Source organism: Pempheris klunzingeri, chromosome 20, assembly GCF_042242105.1.
Source record: "Pempheris klunzingeri isolate RE-2024b chromosome 20, fPemKlu1.hap1, whole genome shotgun sequence".
In the NCBI taxonomy this organism is placed as follows: Eukaryota; Metazoa; Chordata; class Actinopteri; order Acropomatiformes; family Pempheridae; genus Pempheris; species Pempheris klunzingeri.
Window position 1 is genome coordinate 5,374,950 of NC_092031.1, and position 20,318 is coordinate 5,395,267.

The window sequence follows — 20,318 nt, forward strand, 5'->3', positions numbered from 1 at the left end:
CTACCGTTTTCCTGATTCATCATGAATGCAGCATTTAAGCTGTGTTTCCTCCCAGATGCAAAATGAATTGCATCTTATCACACAAACATATTGTCTTTTAAACCTACATGTCACGAAACACATCTTTATGTTTATCAACCAAGCTAAAGCCTGTTAAGATCAATGTCAGGCTGGAGGGTTTGAATTAGCTAACAAGACTCATCTTGACGGCGATGTGGAATCTGTTCGACAAGGTTTTATCTTTCATTTCAGGGTTATTTATGTAGAATAATCCACTCCAAGTGGGTGTTTGTGTGGATGTGGCTGGAACTCTTTCAGCGGCTCCCTCAGTAAAAATTCTTGGGTCTACTTGAAGGTCAGATTTCAGGGAGGGTTCTGCCTATTTTGGAAGCAGAATGTGAATAACTTTGCAAAAGAGTCTGAAAATGAGGCAGCCTCCTGCGGTGACACACTTATAGGGATGAAACAAAAACAGCTGAGCCACAATTAAAGATTACCAGCTTTCTCTTTTATTGAAAAATATAGCTGTTATTTCAAAGAAAGGAAGGTGAGGAAAGTAAATATATTAATATACTGTAAAACCAGAATAAGGAATAGGAAAAGAAAACAGTACATACTTGGCATAACACTACAGCCACTGAATAAGAAAAAAAGAAAACATTCTACAGCTGAACTTTGAGCAAGTTGTGTTTCGCAGTCCTTATCTTTTTTGCCACTCACCAAACCACAGCTTTCAGGGCATGGAAAACTTTTAAGCAGACCTGAGGCAGAAAGTATTTGCTAATTCCTTTATATGGTTTATTCTGGCCTACTTAGGAGTTTCCCACAGAGGGAACACAACAAATGCCAGAAAGTTAAGACAATTACAAGAAAGTATTTCAGCGTAATTTAGTATACTTTTCCATAATTCTCTTATAACCGCTTTCAAATTCCACCAGTCTGGGCTGCCTGATTGGTGGAATATTTTAAATCTTGCAAATACAATTTGGCCACAAATGTGCTATTTAGTGTTGAAGCCAATAACATTCTTCTGGTTCTCACGCTACTACCACAAAGTCTCACTGCTGATAACAAAGATTGTTTACTATAATCATTGATGGCACAAATCATATTTACATTACTTGATTTAAAAAACCGCAGATAGGGAGTGTTTTTCTTATTTCTCAAGTGTCTGTTTCTTGGTGATGAACATGACGGATTGCAGCTGCCCAAACAATCCACAAACCACATATTTCACAATGGATCAATAGAACTAAAAGACATCTTAAAATTTGGCCCAATTGCATCAAATTATGAAAGAAGTCTGACGCAAATCATACTGCATATCTATACATGAGTAAAAAATAAACAAAATCCAATGTCCTGCTAACGTTACCCAATAATATGGTTAGAACATACTTGGCAATTTCCTTAAGATCGCTTTTAATTTCAGAACGTCTCGCAACCTGTTCATATGAACATGGTTCCAAAACTGAACAATAACCCGAAGCAGAATGGCACAGCATCCAGATTCTATGTACACACCCCTGCATCAGTGCCACAACAGGAAATTCAAAAGCTCCCATTTGTCAAATGTGGCAATTAGTTCTTTTTCAACACAAAATTAAAAAAAGGTCAGACATTAATTATACAGGGAAGGAAAATACACCTCTTTCTGCCTTATTTATAACTTAAAGTAAGCTGGAGGAGCCTGCTGAGTGAGCCCGCATTGTAAAACCAACTAAACACAAAAAAAAAGCCAAAGAGAAACAGCCCACCTGTCTGATCCTGACCTGGCTGTTCCTGGAGCAGTTCCAGCTGGTTGGGGGCCAATAATCCAGCACATTTAATGAGTGGACTGGGAAAGGCCAGATGATTGGTTGATTTAATCATCTGTTCCTACTGTGTGATTTGGGTTGTGTAGAGCAGGCGAATGTTATCACTTATGGGCCCCGTTCAGGAAATATTTGCCACTTTCACTGCCCCGAGACATACCTGATGCCCATTTATTAAGTAGCTGCGCTCTAATAACACTTTGCACATATTCTTACATCCTTTCTCTTCCCTTAGGAGCAAGCCTGAACACATGTCTAGAGAGAGGGGGTGTGTTTTGGATAGAGCCATAACTATTAAATATGATATAACCATTTTCTACTGCCACAACTCCCTTTCAAACTTATGTCTCTCTGGCGACCTGCTAATCCTACCAACCTCAGTAATGATGTGGAATGACATGTGATGACACGGAAATACACATAATTAGCCACAATCACCACCTCTGGCCTGTTGTTTAGAAAAGCAAAGGACACAGAACACGTACAAAAAGGCCTCTTTCTTGACAATTCACATTTTTAAAAACAGAAGTCATTGTCAGCTAATACAGTCTGATTGGATAATTAAGTGCCATGTAGCAAACCTCTACGAAGAGAAGCTGTCTCACTCTGTGGTACCATTAAGACTTTTTCTAAGAAGTCATACATACCAGAAAAACCAAATCAAATTTTTAAGACCTAGCAGTGCACATTAACAATAATCCATCCCTTTAATGCATAAACAAAACAGCTGTCTGTGAATTAAAAAAACATGAAGACCTTGCCAAAGAGCCAACATTGTACTAACATAAATGAACTACCAAACTCAAACATTTCAGGCTCTACAGCAGTAGACAAACTTCCAGATACTGTATGTACATAAAAAAAAAAAGAGAAATCACCCCCTTAAAGTCAGACATGGACGAAAGTAAAAACTACTTTATCTATTTAGTGTCTATGCCAAAACAATGTCATTGGCAAATGAAGCGCTGTCATCACTCCCACACACAGGGATTACAAAGCTATCTGAGTTTCACTTCTTGTCCTCTTCCCTCTTCCTTGTTCAGAATCTGTAGTACACGTCCACATCGAGTTCGTGACCTCGTATATCCTTCTTCTCACCTCACACATCACACTCCAAATGTGATATTCATGTGATTGACAGCTGGGGTACAGTTATCTAACATTATGGTCACCCTTTGGTTCCTAAAACTAGTGTAACACTCATAACAAATGGCTTGTTGTTTTTCTTCAGGAGTGCACCTTTCAGAAGGACATGGGAGACAGTATTATTTTAAAACTAGAAAAATTGAGTTTGATGTTGAAAAAAACTGCAACAATCAACGTACCCAAACCTTTCAAGAGTTCCACTATGTGAGCCCGTCTGTTTGCACCCTAGCAAGCACTCAGCTCATATCTTTTTGCTACAGCACAGTGAATAAGGCTTAATTGGTTTTATTTGTGATGTAGAACAAAGTGTACATAGATTAGACTGATCTACAAGAAGCTTAAAGCAGATGTGGCCCTGCTTCTAAGTTCCTCCCCTGCCTTTCCCAGCTTGTGATAGCCTCCCAACACCTGGTCTTCTGCATTAGTGTCCTTCAAGACCCTTCGTGGCAGTGATACTAGTTTAGCCTACACTCGAATCTCATCATCATCGTCATCCATGAAGGTGAAATCTCTGTCATCCTCCCCACGTGGCGAACTGTACTTTGCACTGTCCGTGTCGCCATCGTGGAGGTGGTACTGAGGTTTCTCCTCGGTGGCTGAGCCGGAGCTGGACACAGAGCAGCTATCCAGGTTGTGGTGGTTGTTCCTGGTGTGTAGCTCCGGGGTGTAGGGATCCACCATGGCCTTCTGCTGGTACATGCTCCGCGGTGGCCTCGCAGGGGCCTGCTCATCCACATCATCATCAATGTGGGGAATGAGGGAGGGTGACGCACGGCCCTCACTACCCTTGCCTTCCTCGTAGCCAAGGTCATCCTCCTCCCAGCCTTTCTTTTCCATCACACTCAAGATATCCCCGAGCATGGAGGGCCCCAAGTCAATGTGGAAGGACATCATAGACTCTGCATGCTTCATTCCGCCTCCCTTGGGCAAGGATGGAGGCAAATCTGTAAGTTCGCCGAAATTACGCTCGTCAAACTCCGCATCCAATGTCGCCATTGCTGCTGCTCCATTTGCCGGTTTGCTTTCTATCTCTGTCAGCTTCCTCATAGGGCTTGAGGAGATGCTCTTCGGCAGTTGGTGTCCTCTGTTAGTATCCTCATCGTTTAGATAAGGGAGGGATATAGCGTTTTTCACAAAGTTGGATGAGCCACCAGAAGGCGCCATCATATTGTACTCATACTTGTCCCCCCTGTTTACTGACTGAGAACGCTTGCTGCTTCTGAATGTGCGGGACAGCAGCCCCGGTTTGGAACCTGGGGAGCCCTGCTTTGCTTCCGGCTCCCTGGGAGGTTCCCCTGATCGGGTGCTAAGAAATGAAGTGTCCCCAAAGGCGTCTCCTCCCCTGCCAACGTGCATGGTGTGGCGAAAGTCCCCCAATGGAGCGCTGATCATCTCTGCTGTCAAGTCAGCCCGAGACCGCCGCTTCGACTGGTTAGAGTTGTTCACCAGCTGCTTGAGAATAGGCATGATGGCAGTCTCTTACTTCTAATCCACAGACAGAAATGAAACTTAGTTTGGTAGGAGTTCAGGAAAGTTCCTTCCAGAAGTCTTTTGGCAATTATATGAGATGTTGTCAAAGAAAGTATATTTCCAAGTTTTTAATGTGTGCAGCCATTCTGGTCCTCCAGCTCGGAATTCATCTTAGTGTTGGATCAGCCTATGAAGAAGAATAGACACCATTAACGCCACATCAGTACTCAAGTAAACCAAACCATGCAATGCACCTTGGCAGGCGATGTGGAAACATGCAATTAAAAACAGACACCATTTTATTCGGATGAAAATACCACTTAAAATGCCTCTCTAGAGAGCTATGTCTATTCATTTCTCATCACACATCACCACATAACTCTCTCTGATCTGCATCAAGTATGCAAACCTTTGGTGCTAGAGCTTCAACATGAAGCCTCTCTTGAGTGGTTTTAAACTAGCACAAGCTTTTATATGCAGAGTTCTGTAAGGGTGTTATGTAAAGGTGCAGAAAAGCTTTCTGGTTCAGAGTTCACAGCACCCTCACCTCACTTAAAAAAACAGTAATAATACCCCCAGTAGAGCTGAACATGGCAAAATAAGTTCCCACTCAAATGTATTGGTACAATTCTTTTAGTGTATTTTTTTTTTTGCTCTTTCTAAAGACTTTAACAGGCTGCTGTCGCATTCAGTTTTTCAAGTGGTTGCAGAGTCCACCGTCACTGCTGTGCTTTAGTTCCCATTTAGGCCCCTGACTGTTACATAACCAGCAAGACACAGGATACTGGGAACCCGAGCAGTTCAAGCTGGCAGGAATAAAAGAATGAAGAAGAAAAAAAGTATGAAGTGGAACTGCATTTCTTCAGCATGGATCAACTTACAGCATAGCTAAGAAAGTCCAGATCTGCTAGGCCACATTCTGTTCTGACCCTCCTAATACCAGGACATAAAGTATTTTCACCACTAGCTCTTTGTGTTTCTCTCTCGATTTTGGCCTTTGTCTCTTTGGCCTTGAAGGCAGAATATTTTGTTCTGCCTATCACTGCCTCATTTTATGTGGTTTTCACTGAGCACACATCAATGGGCAACTCCCAGTACATTTGTCTATAAGCTCTGGTGATGGCCAAGTCATCGATTAAAGGCTTTTTTATGTGAGGAAAGCAGGGTGTTCTTGATTTAACATGGGCCACTTTGATCCTGTACTTGCACTGATTATCTTTGACTCAATAAGCTGATAATACGGCTCATTTCAGCACCTGGGCTGTCCCTAACTCACCAGTGACTCAAGCCTTGAAACATGATCTTACAACACGTGGAGAAGAGATTTAGACACCCACTTATGTGCTAGCCTCAGTCCACTAGCTCCATGTGTTACTGACTTTAACAAGGGTTTCAATTGTTCTAGCCGGACAGCAATCCCATCATTCTCAGTGTTTTCATCCTGGAGCTGAAGCCCACACTCTAGGCCTGTTTGCGTATCCCTACTGCGAATGAATGGGGGCTTCACTCGACAATATTCCAAAAGAACGTCACCCATGAAAACATTTGCATCTCTGACAAGAACCCATTCAATTGGAAAGGCAACTGTAGCACTAGCAGGAACAGAGGGTGGTTTGATAGATGATAAAAGCTGGTGCTGTTTTTTTGTTCGCTCCTCTTTCAAAAGAGAGATCATCCCTAACTGAACTTCATCCACTGCCAAGGTTTTATCTTCTGTATTCAACAACTTCATTCACGATTTCTCCAGTAGTTCTGGTGGTGCTAATGGGGGAGATGCACTGTCTCCACAGCAAAACAGACAAAAGGTCTAACAAAGAGCAAATGGAATAACAATAGTACTTGAAAAGATTATTTTCAAGTTGCATTGTAAAGTCATTTGAGTTCAAGTTCACACCCTTATACGTGACAAGTGGAAAAGGCTTACTGTTACCAAAGCTATTAAAACAGCAACTGGATGCCAAATTATAAGATTATAGTGTAGAGCAAACAAATACCAACAAAGTCCCTCTGAGCTGACTCATGGTGGTTAGATTAATGCAGTATGATGTATCATTAGCTGAATCCTTTATTACTTCATGCCTTGTGCTGTAGCCAATTAGTATCTGCTGCACAAAAGGCTGCTGAATGTATGACTGACCACTCAAGACAACTCATCAACTGATATGTTCCTCCCCACTGCCCACAGTTTTGTATTTCTCTATGGCAACATCATAGCAGAGCACTGGCTACCAAGCGAGCTTCCTGTCTCTAAGCCGGCCGGAGACGAAGAGAGAAAGATTTTATCCCCTACATGGAGAGATCAGCTCATTCAGATGGATTAGCCCTTCCTGGTGGCCACATGGGGGGCAATAAGACAATTGCCCCAGTGCTATAGCTGAAGGGGAATGCTTTTGATCTGCCATGTCGCTCTAAGACATTCAACCTCTGCATAAAATATGTCAGCGGGTGCTCAAATATCAAAAGGTGTGAGCCTCGCACCTTAAGTCATTCTAGGAAATGACCCATTTTATGTCTTCTGGGGCCCCTTGGTGTTTGATGAGGAATAGCTTCAGCCCCCTCTTCCCCCCAGGATCATCAAGACCTCATTATTGTGGGCATGACAAAAGATGAAGTACGGCCTGCAGGCAGTCCTGTCATATTCAGTTCTAGCCTTTCAGTACTTTCTAAAAGATAAATCCTGAAGAATGGCAGTGTCATGTGAATTCTACTGTTTCAAAATAACATTCCACGGACCATTATAGAAGTCTAAAAAAAGTGCTTTAATGTTCTGCATATAAAACTGAAGCTCTGATATATTTTCAATACCATGCCTGGCCTTATTCTAGGTAAGAGAACATGTAAAATACTAATTGTGTTTACATACTAAGAAAATAATTCTTTCAGGTCAATGCAGAGGGGACAGAGCTGACTATTCTGATGTTTTACCTTACCGTGTCTTATGTTTTCCTTTATTCCTTTATTTTGAGGGTGGGCAGTGAAGTATGGATGGAAATAGATCTTCGAAATTATGTGCTGGCCCTGTAATATGATTCTATGTAGGGAGGATAATATAGGACATACTCAAAAACAAATGAAAGCAAAAAAAGAATCCTTGGCTTCACTGTCTAGACAGAAAAACGAAAGTCATAACTCATAACTCTGTTTGCTCATACATTGTAACAAAGTCAACTTGGTGACCAGGGATTCCAGTGTGGCCTGTATGGCCCAAACCACATCGGTTTACCTGGGGGCAAAAATCCATCAGAGTACTCTTTTTACAGGCCCATGGAGCAAAACATACAAACTGGCCATACTTCTAGGACAAAGCTATCAATATATGCCCAAAAACACAGATATAGCTCAACATGTTTGTGTCCAAATAGGTAATAAGTATTACCTTGTTTGTTTTATTTGAAAGTTACTGCCTCGGTCGTTGTGCCAGCCCGTGACGAAGCCTTTATGTAACCAAGCACTCAAAGTGCCACATGACTCCAGCTCAAACTGAGACAAGTGGTGAAAGGGCCATGAATGATTAAGAGCATCTTATGTCGCTGGCAGACTCTGATGCGTGCAGAATGACATCATAACAACCACCATGCTCATCAGAGTTCAGTCTCACTCTTGTAATCCTGTGGATCACAGGCGCCATACAGTCCTCAGCTATCCCATGCTGCTTTCTCTCCTTCCACCCAATGAGCAGGGATAGAGCCTTTGGCTGCTTATCCAATCACGGCTTGACTACTGTCAAGTTAAACCAACAGGCATACACTGACAGCAATAGTTTCTGGTTCGATTTTTGACAGCATTTACATTTCTTAAAGGGAGACAGAGAAAGAATCTATCGTTTATTCTTCATCTTTTATGAGGATAGTTAGGTAACCCTGGCAGGTTACCTTGAAGGCAAATAAAATACCCTGTCAGTTCCTAATAATGACAATGTTGAGCTAATGTATTGGTGACCAAAAAATGTTATCAATACCAAAATAGTCAGTCAGTAAATTGTACACAACATGCATGGGTTTACTCACACTGCCAGGCTTCTAACTCTCAGCTTGTATTTTGCTATGACCTCAACCTCTCAGTTGACATGGATGTTTCTGTATCCAAATTTTCAAAATTTCATTTGGGCAGAGAAAACTTTTAGTAGTCACTCTGTGGGTTTTTTAATACTATAATGTATTTTTACACGCTGCCTAGTCTAGCTTTAAGTCCTCAGTTGTCCACTTTTAAGATGTAATGAGACTCCATTGTCTGAGCAGTAAGAGAACCTCTGCTTTGTATAACATTGAACTAGCTAGAATCTTCTCCATTGTTTAATCCCATTGTCAGCAACATTGATATGCAAATGAACATGCGAGTCAGCCAACGCCATCTATGACATTGCTAATCAATTAATCAATGGAGCTGCATAAGAATGGAAAGTTCTTAGCTCTGACAAAGAAGGTCTGCAAACTTAATTTGCCCCTACTTTGTGAGGCCTGTAACCTCCGGCCCACATCATCTGATTCCCACGGGGGGAGAGGAGGCTGACAGTGTCAAAAGCACAGAAATAATATCACGGACCCAGTCGCATCAGTAGTATACACAATTCATTATTTTTTACTTAGCATGTGATATATATAACAATATATATCATGTATGAATTTACTTATTATTTTAATTTACCATTATTCTATAAGTTCCAACGTCAGCCTCTAACCTTGAAAAATGTTATAAATGTTATAAATAAATACAAAACCATCATTATCAGAGATGCTAGAACTGTGCTAAAAATGAAGGAATTTGGAGACTTCATCAACTATGTATGAATCTGATTCTGCCTCACATCATGTAGCTGTAGCCTTGGTGTGAGCTCATTAGCAAAGCCTCCATCTCACTGCACTGTTTTCAAGCGCCTCACAAAGTTCCCTCCAGTCCAACAGCTTCTTATTGTCCTTGAGTCACCGCACAGAACCAGATGAAGGAATACACTGTATATGTAGCATACAAACTCAGCCTTGCTTCACACAACACTCCTGAAAGGGAGAAAGATTTGTGAATGATACAGTAACATAAGGCATTTGAAGTGATTATTTACAACCGTGAGCAGAACTATTACCTGCATGTAATGCTATGCAGTAAAGTATCTATACTGTGTTCTTCGTTGCTACCGTAATACTGCCTGCTACAAAAGGAACCAGTTCTTCCTGTTCAACTTCATATTTAGGCACTCAGCTCTGAGTCTAACCCTGAATGACAAACAGCAGAAATATCTTGATCAGGCAAAGACAAAAGGATGTGAATGTTGTAAAAGAGGCAGTGTCATGGACTAACCAGTCATGTGTGGAGGAACATATTTCACATGGGTGTAAGTTGGTCAAGTAGAAAGTATGATCCCACAGTAATCAGATCCAACACATGTAAACATACCTGGGGTGCTCTTTACTCACTTATTCAACACTCCCACAGCGAGGGATTTCTGAGAGGATACACTGAGCATTACAAGTAGAGATTGGACTGACTGTTGCTCCTCTTGCACTGACCTGATGCAGCTGACCCGAGACAAATTATGATGATAATTCTCTAAAGGCAAAACACACAACTGATAGAACTGAAAACAGTTTAAAATGAGGCAGCATTTAAATGTCCACAGGGTTCTGGCACTGCCTAATGTCCCATTAAATCATGACCAGCTTTGTTTTGCTAGTTAATTTGTCATTTAAGCCAATTAAAAATAGATTTTGGACGGGCAGTGGTCCTGTAGAGCATGTTTAGTGTTTGTGCTATGTCTTCTACCAATGCAGCAGACAGGACAAAAATGAGAAGACAGCTGGCCGTTGGAGGCTTGCTCTCTTCTCCAACACATCTTTAAAAATTCTGCGTAAAAATTCAGTCTTGACCTTGAAAATCTTAAGTTATGATCCACTTACTAGCCTTTTCTGACATCTCTAACCACAACTCACAGTCCTCCTCAGCGCGCGCATATTGTCATTAATTATTAATATATAGTTTTATTATATTCCACTGAGGAAGATGTGAGCTGTGGCTGAAAGCTTAAGACGAGTTTCTTAAATTGATTTTCTTTCTTTTTTTTTTTTGCCAAATTCTTAAATGCTTTATGGGGTTGAAATGTGTTAAACATGTTTATTAGACCTTAAGGTTGAACAGAAACAACAAAACCCCTTTTGATTAAAATTAGTTCTCCTCAGGGCCCATTTTAATACTTTAATTAGCATTTTCAGTGGCAACAGACTTGTCCGGAAATTACACATGGGTGCTATTAAATTAACCTCTGCACCCTAAAGCAATAAGATGTTGCAGAAAAACATTAGTTTGTCCCTAACAATATGGAGAAAATGCTTATAAATAGAAAGTAGAGAGCGCGTGTGTTAAAATAAAGCTTATATCATGAGGGGGTTGCCACCATTACGCCACATTATGCCCAGCAAACATATGTCATGGTTGCAAGCTCTAGTAACAATAGAAAAGTGCCTCAAGGCTTCCTTATCATTTCACTAGATATGCAAGAATATGAGCAATAGTGCAAATATTTAAAAATGGCAATGGTTTACATTATTAGATTAAAGACGGTGATGATTTAACCTGAAACATGCAACAGGTTGGACTTGGACAGAGGAGAGGAGTTCTTAATCTGCAGAGGGCTGAAAACATGGTGAACACTTACCACGTTTGTGTAAAGAGGTTTTTGGAGACAAGTTCAAACAGCAGGGCAGGGAAAATATCCCACATCAGCAGTACTGTTCCCAGGTACCACAGGCCCTCTCTGTATGTGTGTCTGTGTGTGTGAACTGTAGTGGATCAGCCTCCAGGGCCCCAGTGCGGCACAGGCAGAAACAAAACCACAGGAGGATTAAGGGCAGCGTGTTCGACGTAAGCAAATAAAACCAGCATGCCTTAGTTGGCCCTCTGCGCTGTGTGACAGGAGCTCAGGACAGCAAACACCACGCCTCGGTTCAGCCAAAAAAAATACAAGCAAACCAACCTCCCACTGCCCCACCAGACAGCCCTCCTCTTGTCTGACACAGAAATCCATCCTCCATTGCTTTTGTTGTGTTGAACGAGCTCCTGTTATGACACCAGCACACCCAGTAACATTATGACCTCACGGATATGTTGTCTGATTTATTTATTTTTTCAAATCTTTCCAAATCCTGATTTTCAGAAGCAGAGGGCGGGCTTCCAAACGATTTCCCTTTGTTTCCAGTCAAGCTGGCCTTTTATAAAGCTGTTACTCCTGCATAGTTGGACAAAGCGTTTGGCCAGACACTGGGTGGGCTGCCATGCTGTGCTCTAGACAGAGAGGAGAAAGATGAAGCTTGGCTAAAAAACAAACAGACAGCTAAAGAACAATGTTTCTTGACTATGAAATAAGCCATTTGCCCAAAATAAATCTCCCGAGAGTTTGCTTTGGAGGAAAATGCTACTCCTCTTGATGTAGGAATAATGTTCTGAATAAAAATGTTAAGGGGCACAGATGGAGGCACAGAAGAGAAAAACACCCACAACGGGGCGGTGCAGGGTGTCACCACATTGGATTCACTCAGTCATGCCAGCACGGTGACAGACGTTCTTTCACCGTGTCCTGCATGAAATGTACCCAAACCCTCATTACGCCTACAGTGGAGGGATTGTACTGTACGATGTGTGTGAGTGCGTGCACACGAGTACAGGTCTAATTAATCACTGAAATCCGCCCCATCAGTCTCTGACAAATAGACAGTATTCCCGCCTGGTACCAGAGGACAGGATCTGAGCCAAGTGGTTGAATTAACCGTCCAAAAGCTGCTGGATGACAAAACAAAGCAGAATTTCTACTGAGGATTTGTACTAAAAAGACAGAGGGAATACAAAATGCTCTGTTACAGCAGGGATGCCAATGTCACAATTGGCTTGCAGTACAGTTAATAAGTTCACATAGTTTTCTGGCCATATTGATTGCTGTTGCTCCCAGTAAAGAGGGTCCAAAGCGCTAACGGGTTGCCCAGAATGAGGGCTTGGGGAAGCAAAATATGCCAAATCACGAAAAAGATAAGCCGTTGCCAAAATCTTCATACAAACAGGAAACATACATTCACACACACAAACTTTGGTGAAATCAGCAGGAGGCCCCTCAGTGTGACTGGAAGATAAGTGACCGTTTGCCGCACTGTGTCAACTTCTCAATGGCTCCTGGCCTTTTTAATCAGCAGCCTCCCCACTGAAGTCAAACACACAAACAGACTAAAAAGGCCTCAGGCACCGAACCCTAACTGACAACATGAGTTAATAAACTCCCATGGTGTTAACTTTAATGACATCAGCGCCAGACAACAAAACACTTACTGACAAAAGAGAACACACAGGCCCAAAAACATGGCCACTTCAACCCGATAAAGGCAACTGCCAACGGTTGACGAGCAGAAAGGAAAATCCCATACCAGCACAGAGTTAAAGACTGGAGCTCCTGCCCTTGTAAAGCCCATTGTTAACGTAACTGGGCCTTTGCTTGATTTACCTACATCCACTGTGATTTAGTTAGTGCTGTTTGTGAGGAGGACATGCTGTGAGTGTGTAAGTTCTTCCTAAAGTGACTCTTCAGGAATGTCCAGCTAAGCACATGAGGATTGATTACATTTCAGCAGCTCAGCTCACTGAGACAGAGCTGATCAGTGTTCCTGCTATAATCTAATAAGGGCTTAACATGTGCAAGGCTACTTCAGTTCATTTCATTTAAGTGAAATAAGTTCTGAGACTAGTACTTTCTAATATGTCCCCCTTCTTTTTTTAGATTCCCCCTATGTAGATTATATTGTTTCTATTTTTATACTCCCTCTGTCTTAACTATACATATTTTTATATCTCCTCTTGTCTGCTGTGACATTTTACATTTCCCCATCGTGGGACAAAAAAAGGAATATTAACACCTTCAAATAAACGTCATTTATAAAGTAAAATATCAACAATTCTCTAATTTGTCAAATATGGATAATTGCTGCTGTTTTTCTGGTTAGTAGTATTATAAATTGTAAATCTGACAAAGTATATTAATCAAGAAAACAATCATTAGTTATAGTCCTGTAAAATAAAACACCAAAGGCTTTGAGTGCAAATCACATCAGACAACATAAAAGCCACAGCTTAACATCATACATCACATGGCTCTTCTGAAACCTGTAGATGTGTTGGCCAGATGATTAAAGTGCCAAATCCTGAGAGCTTTGGGAAATCACTGCCTGATAATGTCAAGCAAGTCTTTGAAGTATCCTAAGCGACGTCTCAACGCAATCTATCTTTCTTTGATTTAATTTGCTGCTTTGATTTTGTAATGAAGCAACAACTTTGATTTCCTGGAAGCTTCGCATTTCATTAAGGAAGCACATAAAGAAAGCTTGTTGTGGCTGTGTTTGCGTGTGCACGAACTCTGTGTGCTTAAATGTGTTTGTGCGAGGTGAACAGGTCCATCAACGGCCCGCGCTCAAACTGCAGTGAATAGTTCAAGGCTCATGAAGGGAGAGTTGGCCTCTGTTCGCTGAGTCACAAACACACGGCGGCTCCCAAATGGCAGACAACATTTCTCTGTACCGAGGAACCAACAATGTCACACAGCGTACATTAGAGGAAAGAGAACAAAAAACAAAGCAGTACAGAGGAAGACGGAGACCCAACCCTTCTGGCACACCCAAACCACACGCATGCACCTATAAAGGAAAACGAACAAGCACAAACCCGCACACAAACAAACACACACAAGATGGGATCTAGATGTGACCCACTTGAACAACATCCACTATGATTCATATTCATTTAATACAAAGAGACAAAGGCCTGAGATTCTTATCTATCAAGGTATTGTAACTTTTCAGCACAGTCCAATCCCAGATTGCTGACCTGGAAATGTCCTCCAGAGGCTCGGCCAGAAAGATGCGAGTCTTTATTCATAAGAAAACCAGCAAGTCTCACAGGATCATCAGACGACCACGATAAGAGCCCACAATGGTTGATGTGACTATTCCCATCTCCTGAACAACAGGAGTTTCCCAGCATGAATTTGTCATCTAGTGGGCAGAGCAGTGACCACAGTTACGCTGACAGTTCTCCTTTGTCTTTTCAGTACACGCTTGAGAGAGAAACCACCTGTTTCTCTGTCCGCACAGAGCCACAAAACAATGAGGGCTCGCTGGACTGTAAACAGGCAAAAGCCCAGACCAGAATGGCCAGCTGCACACCGCCGCTCACGTGCGTTTTCAATACATGACCCAGTCGAAGTCGAGTCAACATATATTGCACAACCATGGCTGCCGTTAAAAGCAGTATGGTGTCAGTGACCGAAGGTGGAGGAGGGAGACCTGATGCAATCACACGTGGTTAATGCTTAACTGTGTGTAGAAGCCAGCATTAGTGCTGCTACAGATGCCAGAGCTGATGGAGTGGTGGCTGCACATCTAACAGAAATGTGCAGCAAAAGAAAGGCAGATCCACTGGGCTTCTTATCAGACTGTGGCATTTACACAGTTCAGCTGATAAGCCTGTGTAAAAATATAGATCAGCTGCCGGCTTTTTTTTTTACCAGCTTCAGGCTGCAGGTTTTGTCATTAATTCAACTACATGAGGGGACAGTAATTGATGCTGCTCAAGAAGAACATTTGTTATGGTTTTCTAATAAGGAAAAAGGGAAATCCTTGTTTTTATGACTGTTAGTCACCATAACGTTCATAAGTAAGTCTGACCATGGCACGGACTACTGGCTTCATATAAGTAAAGGATGCTTTACAAAGTCTGAAAAGGTAACCGTGGTGATGACATTAGAGACAACTTGGAAGAGAAAGCCTGCATTACAAACCATGAGTTTATAGTTTGAAATATGGGCGTTTGAGCTTTTGGATTGGTCTCTGCTGCACCAAATTTCTGTTTATCACAAATCCCTAAATCTGATGGATGCAGAAGTAGTCCCCTAGAAATTCCTGAGGCTGCGGGAATCAATTTTTCTTTTGAGAGGCTGTAGGAGGCCTGTGATCATTGGGAGCCTTTCAGAGTTGTTTTGTTCTACAATAGAGGTGGTGAGTACAGCGCTGTGGACAAAAATATGAGAATAAGAACCAAGTTCACCAGATTTTCACGTTAAATGAGTGCTGCTGGTATCTGATATATATGTTATAGTCACAATGATAGGTATGACACATGTTCCAAAATATGTTTATGTGCTCACATAGTATAATAAGAGAGGATTTCAGAGGATGTGAGTTGGACAGGTGTGCCAACTGATGATGGATTATATTGTTCTGTGGTGTCCTTGTACAAAGCCGAAACCACAGAGGATGTTCTGAAACTTAAGCAACGTGAGAACCACCCACCAAGCTGGCCACGTTCGGCTTCAGTGGAAATGCGTTTACCTCAGACAAGATAATGATCCAAACTGGTTTTACAGCTTTAAACAATGCAAATCAGTACATAAACAACGGAGGCGCTGATGATGCAAAACTTTGATAGGATTACGTAAGATGTTATTTTGAAGCATGTTTAGGACACAACCGTGTTTGGGTTGTGGAGCAAAACTATCAGGGGTTTTCATAAAAGCTGTGAAATGTCTAAACTGTGGAGGGTTATTGAGCACTTGGGAACAGGAAAAAAAATTCCTGTTCAACTGGTTGTTTTCCTCCACAATAGTCACGTTACACTGACAGAAACCAAAACAGGCACACATCTGAGCGATTAAGTGACAGGTGCTCAGGCTACCAGCCTCTTTGCTTGGGAACAGCAGTGATGTATTGTTGTTCAATGGGATGGTGAAGGGGCTGTGGTGCCACGGTGCCAGAATCGACTAGGATTTCTCTCTGAACAATAGGGTAACAGCCTTGTGCCAAATCTCGAATGGTTATGGATTTTGCAGGGGGTGAGCCCCAAAAAAACGATACAGTTCTGACCTCTTTAAATCACAGTCAAATTGTGTGGTCCTACTTTTTACGAAAAGGAATTAAAACGTAAACTTGCTAGAGAACAAAATGAACTTATGGCTTTGGTCTCATATCGGTAGTATCCAAGACGATTACAAGGATAGAAGAATAACTACAAAGTCTTTAATCTACATGAGAAGTTTTCTCTTCCTCAAGTCTGTGCCTTTTGCTTGTGTATTGCTGCATAATTTCATCTCTAAAAACCATGGGAAAGGAAATCACTCTTTGGGTGACATAGTCATGTACCAAACATTGCTTTATTTTAAGGGACCACAAGCCACAAAGGTTAAGTAATGCAGGACCTAATGACAGCATTTTTGCAGGTGACTCCTGTTTTACAGGTACTGATTGGTAGACCTCAGGTTAATTTGCTTCTTTTGTGCAATATTCAAAATTAAATATATTCTAGATATATTCTGTATTCTATTAAAGCCTGAGGACATGGGCACAACGTTCAATTTTGCTTCCATATTAAGTCCGTTCAAAGATTAACTCAAACATCCTCAGCATGATTTCTCCTCAAAGTTCAAAGGCCTCGCTGCTTTCTTTGCAGGCGGGGTGAATCCTGTAATTGTCTGAGACGAAACAACTCTCCTCAGGGAGTTCAACATAAGCCTCAGCGCTCTCCAGTACCAACAGCTGAAAAAATTAAACATCCGTCACCTTTGAAGTGATTAATACTTCACAGAAATTAGGAGGCTTCCATAGCTTCGGAACATTTCCAATTATGCAATTTGCATATTTTCAAATAATTGATATTTTCCTATGTGTTACAGCTGTCATTCTAAACTCAGTGACTACTAAAAAATTGTTTTGCTTTGGGCACATTATCCTTTTTGTGCTGTTGCTGTAGACACCATAATACATTTTCCCAAAAAATTGTGTGTAACCCTCTCAAAACATGCCAGCAATAATTCATTAAGACTGATTTCTCACTCAGTTTTTCTTCTCCCCTCCCCCAACTTTATGACCTTTTGGGAAGGACATGTAATTGCAAAAAAATAGCTAAGCAGAAGACCAAATGTCAAGACATTTTCCCATCATTCCCTGCCAGTCTCCTATGTAGCATGGGATAAAGGTGGGTGGATTAATGAGACCACAAACAATTTACATAGGTATTTCCAGAGGCATGGGAGACAGTAAGAGCATGCAATATATAGTGCGTTATCAACATCTGACTACAGTTAACTTATTTGTGTTTCTTCGCATGTATAAATAATTTCCCACAATCCTCTGGGTGATCTAGATAATAGATGAAAGTCTACAGACTCCAGACATGGCACCTTAAAATAATACGGAGCCCTGACGCACACAAATGAAATACTGACTTGGGGTTGATTTGCGAGGAAAATTAGTTGCCCTCCACTTTAACTCACTGCATGAGAAACTGCCTGAAGTGAGTGTTTTCATGAGACACAGAGTGCAAATGAGTCTAACTGCCTCTCCCCAACCCCCACTCCTGCACGCCCTCTTTTCAGTATAAAACCGTAATGACCTCAGCGCAGTCATAGTCAGGCAGGTAGCCAGCTTCCTCACTACGCAGCAGCAGTATCTTCCAGAGCAAACTGAAATAGCCTCTATTGCAAAAAAAGGGCACAGTCAGAGATGACACACACACACACACACACATACACATACACATACTCCCCTCCCCTCTGACTCTGCAGTGCACACAATAGATCTTGATGGAGAGATATCTGCCTGGCAGCTCTGTAGAAGCCATACAACAAGGAGCTGAAAGGCCTGGAGTATGTGTGATAATGTACCACTTCTCTCACCGGAGTAGACACAGAAAAGTAAGAGGACGCTTGGAAAAGTGGCTCCTGCTGGTTTGATGGTGAACAGGCAAAGTCTGACCTTGGCCCAAATCTCTGTCCAGGAGCACACTTAAGCATTTTCCACCAACTGCCTCATTTCTCTTTATCACAGTGCTACTAATACAGCGTTGGGTAAATGATTAACAAGGCAAAATGAGAAATACAGACCAACCTTAGGGCTGTTGTTTGGGTGTGGTTGTGTGTTTGTGTGTGTGGGAGGGGGGTCAAAGGGCAACAGTCGCACAAAGACAAACCAAAGCCAAGCCCATTAGTCAATATGTCCCTCTACTTTTGTCCAGACTGACGGTTTAACAAGAACAAGGGCTTGATTACAGATGTTGAGAGGAATAATGGAACTGGATGTTATAAAACGCGTCTGACGACTTTATGGTCAGTGTAGTTAAAGTCAAGCACACAACACGGCCTTCAATCAGAGCATGATGAATGAGGCCAGGCAGGTATACAGTCATGCTGGTAACTGTAGAGTAAATTACCCAGTTCATCAGGCATGATGACCACGAGAGGCACGTGCTCAGTCTGTAAACACTAACAGCAACAGCTCACTAATGATGCAGGAAGGTGGACAAACTTGAGAGAGAGGGATGAAGTGGAAGTGGCCGTGTACTTTGTTGAGCTCCTGGTAGATTCCCAGAGATTTTGCTGTTTTGTGTTCCCACAGCGACAGACAGCAGAGTATTAAGGTTACATAACACTCAGCGAGGAGGGCTGATGCTTCTAAGACCATCTGCCCGCCCCGATTAAAAACATATCCTGTCCTGCAGCAGAAAATAGCTATTTGGGACGTTTATTTCAGACTCTGCAAACCTACTTCTCATTATTGGGCATCCAAGATCTGAATACATGTGATATGTGAGTCCAGAGGTCTTGGACCTTTGGGGACTCCTAATGTGGGATAGTTTACTTTCACCGTTATTCAACCCAGTTAATGACTCCTTTCATCAGCTTATCGTGGTTTTAACCTTGATTCTAACACAGATAATCATGTTATTTCATAATCATCTATACAAAGAAGGATTTCTTACAAAAAAAAAGGGAGTTCTGTGCCGAGTCCAGTAACTTAACACTTCTATATCATGAGATCCCTTGACGTTTAAAAAAGTTTGACGAGCTCTGCATAACTTCATAGTCTTGCTCCAGACTGAATCTGCCATTTGTCTGCTATTAGAAATAATAGCTTTTAAGCACAAAGTGTCCCCAGTGACACAGATTAAAGAGAGGTGGATCCAGATAAACTGAAAAGCATATTTTTGACCCAAGAGGGTTTTTTTTTTCTTTGAACTCAAGTGGTGACTTTTAAAATGTTGTGCTTTGCCCTTTACTTTCTAGTATTCACCAGGCTGGTGGAGGACTCAGAGGACATCACAGGGCTCACTGATGTCGCCCCATTAGAGACATGTTGGCTGCCAGGCGCTGATTGTCCCCCAGCAGATTTGACATTCAAATGAGATGCAGATTTCACACTGTTGGCTTTAGCCTACGTCCGACAACACAGAGCGGACTGAAAACTATCTCAGACCCACTAGCTACTGCGGAAAAGTGCTCAAAGTCGTCAAAGTAGTTTCATTAAGTCTGATAGGACACAGCATTGTAGCTCACTCAGCTCTTAAACAATGGTCACGCATGAAATGTTACCTTTCTCAGCGGTCCCAGCGAAGGGGAAGTTTTATATTCCACTGAACTGTCCGTGAACGCAGCAGGACAGAGAGACCAGAGAGGACTCCGTGTTACTTCAAATTCACTTCACTTTCCTCGGTAGGAGAGTTGCGGCAGGACAGTCCCCTTGTTGGTGCTCCAGTGTCCGGTTAGTTTGCATCAGTGTGGCGCACAATGCGGCCCTCCCCCCGGTCCTCCCCCGGCCCTCCCCCCGGCTGTGTGGGAGCACCACCTCCTGCTGCGGTTTAAAGGGACAGAGCCCCATTTATCCACAACACATAACAAAAGGCAGAACTTCAACTTGGTGGGGCTCCCAAGCCATCAGCCCACGACTAATGGCAATGAAATAAGATCTTCAAACGGTTCTGTGAAAAACACCCTGCAGTAGGAAACTTAAAGGAATAACCCCACTGAGTTAGTTTAGAGGATGGATACCACTCTCATGATGGCGGTAGCTTCATATTTACTCTACGGGCAAGAGATAGCTT

At 42.1% G+C, this 20,318-nt stretch overlaps 1 protein-coding gene across 1 annotated transcript; it reads right to left on the reverse strand.

Annotated features, from left to right (window-relative positions):
* Nucleotides 1-502: 502 nt before the first annotated feature.
* On the reverse strand, nt 503-19,966 carry cdc42ep4b (CDC42 effector protein (Rho GTPase binding) 4b). The gene is made up of 2 exons (XM_070852058.1): nt 19,810-19,966; nt 503-4,617 (listed from the first exon to the last, which is right to left on the reverse strand). Exon 2 carries the CDS (start codon nt 4,425-4,427, stop codon nt 3,426-3,428), a length of 1,002 nt encoding a protein of 333 aa, XP_070708159.1. The 5' UTR covers nt 4,428-4,617; nt 19,810-19,966; the 3' UTR covers nt 503-3,425.
* Nucleotides 19,967-20,318: the final 352 nt, after the last annotated feature.

Excerpts from the sequence above, each read along its gene's own strand:
- cdc42ep4b (XM_070852058.1), bottom strand. The coding sequence starts at position 4,427 with ATGCCTATTCTCAAGCAGCTGGTGAACAACTCTAACCAGTCGAAGCGG.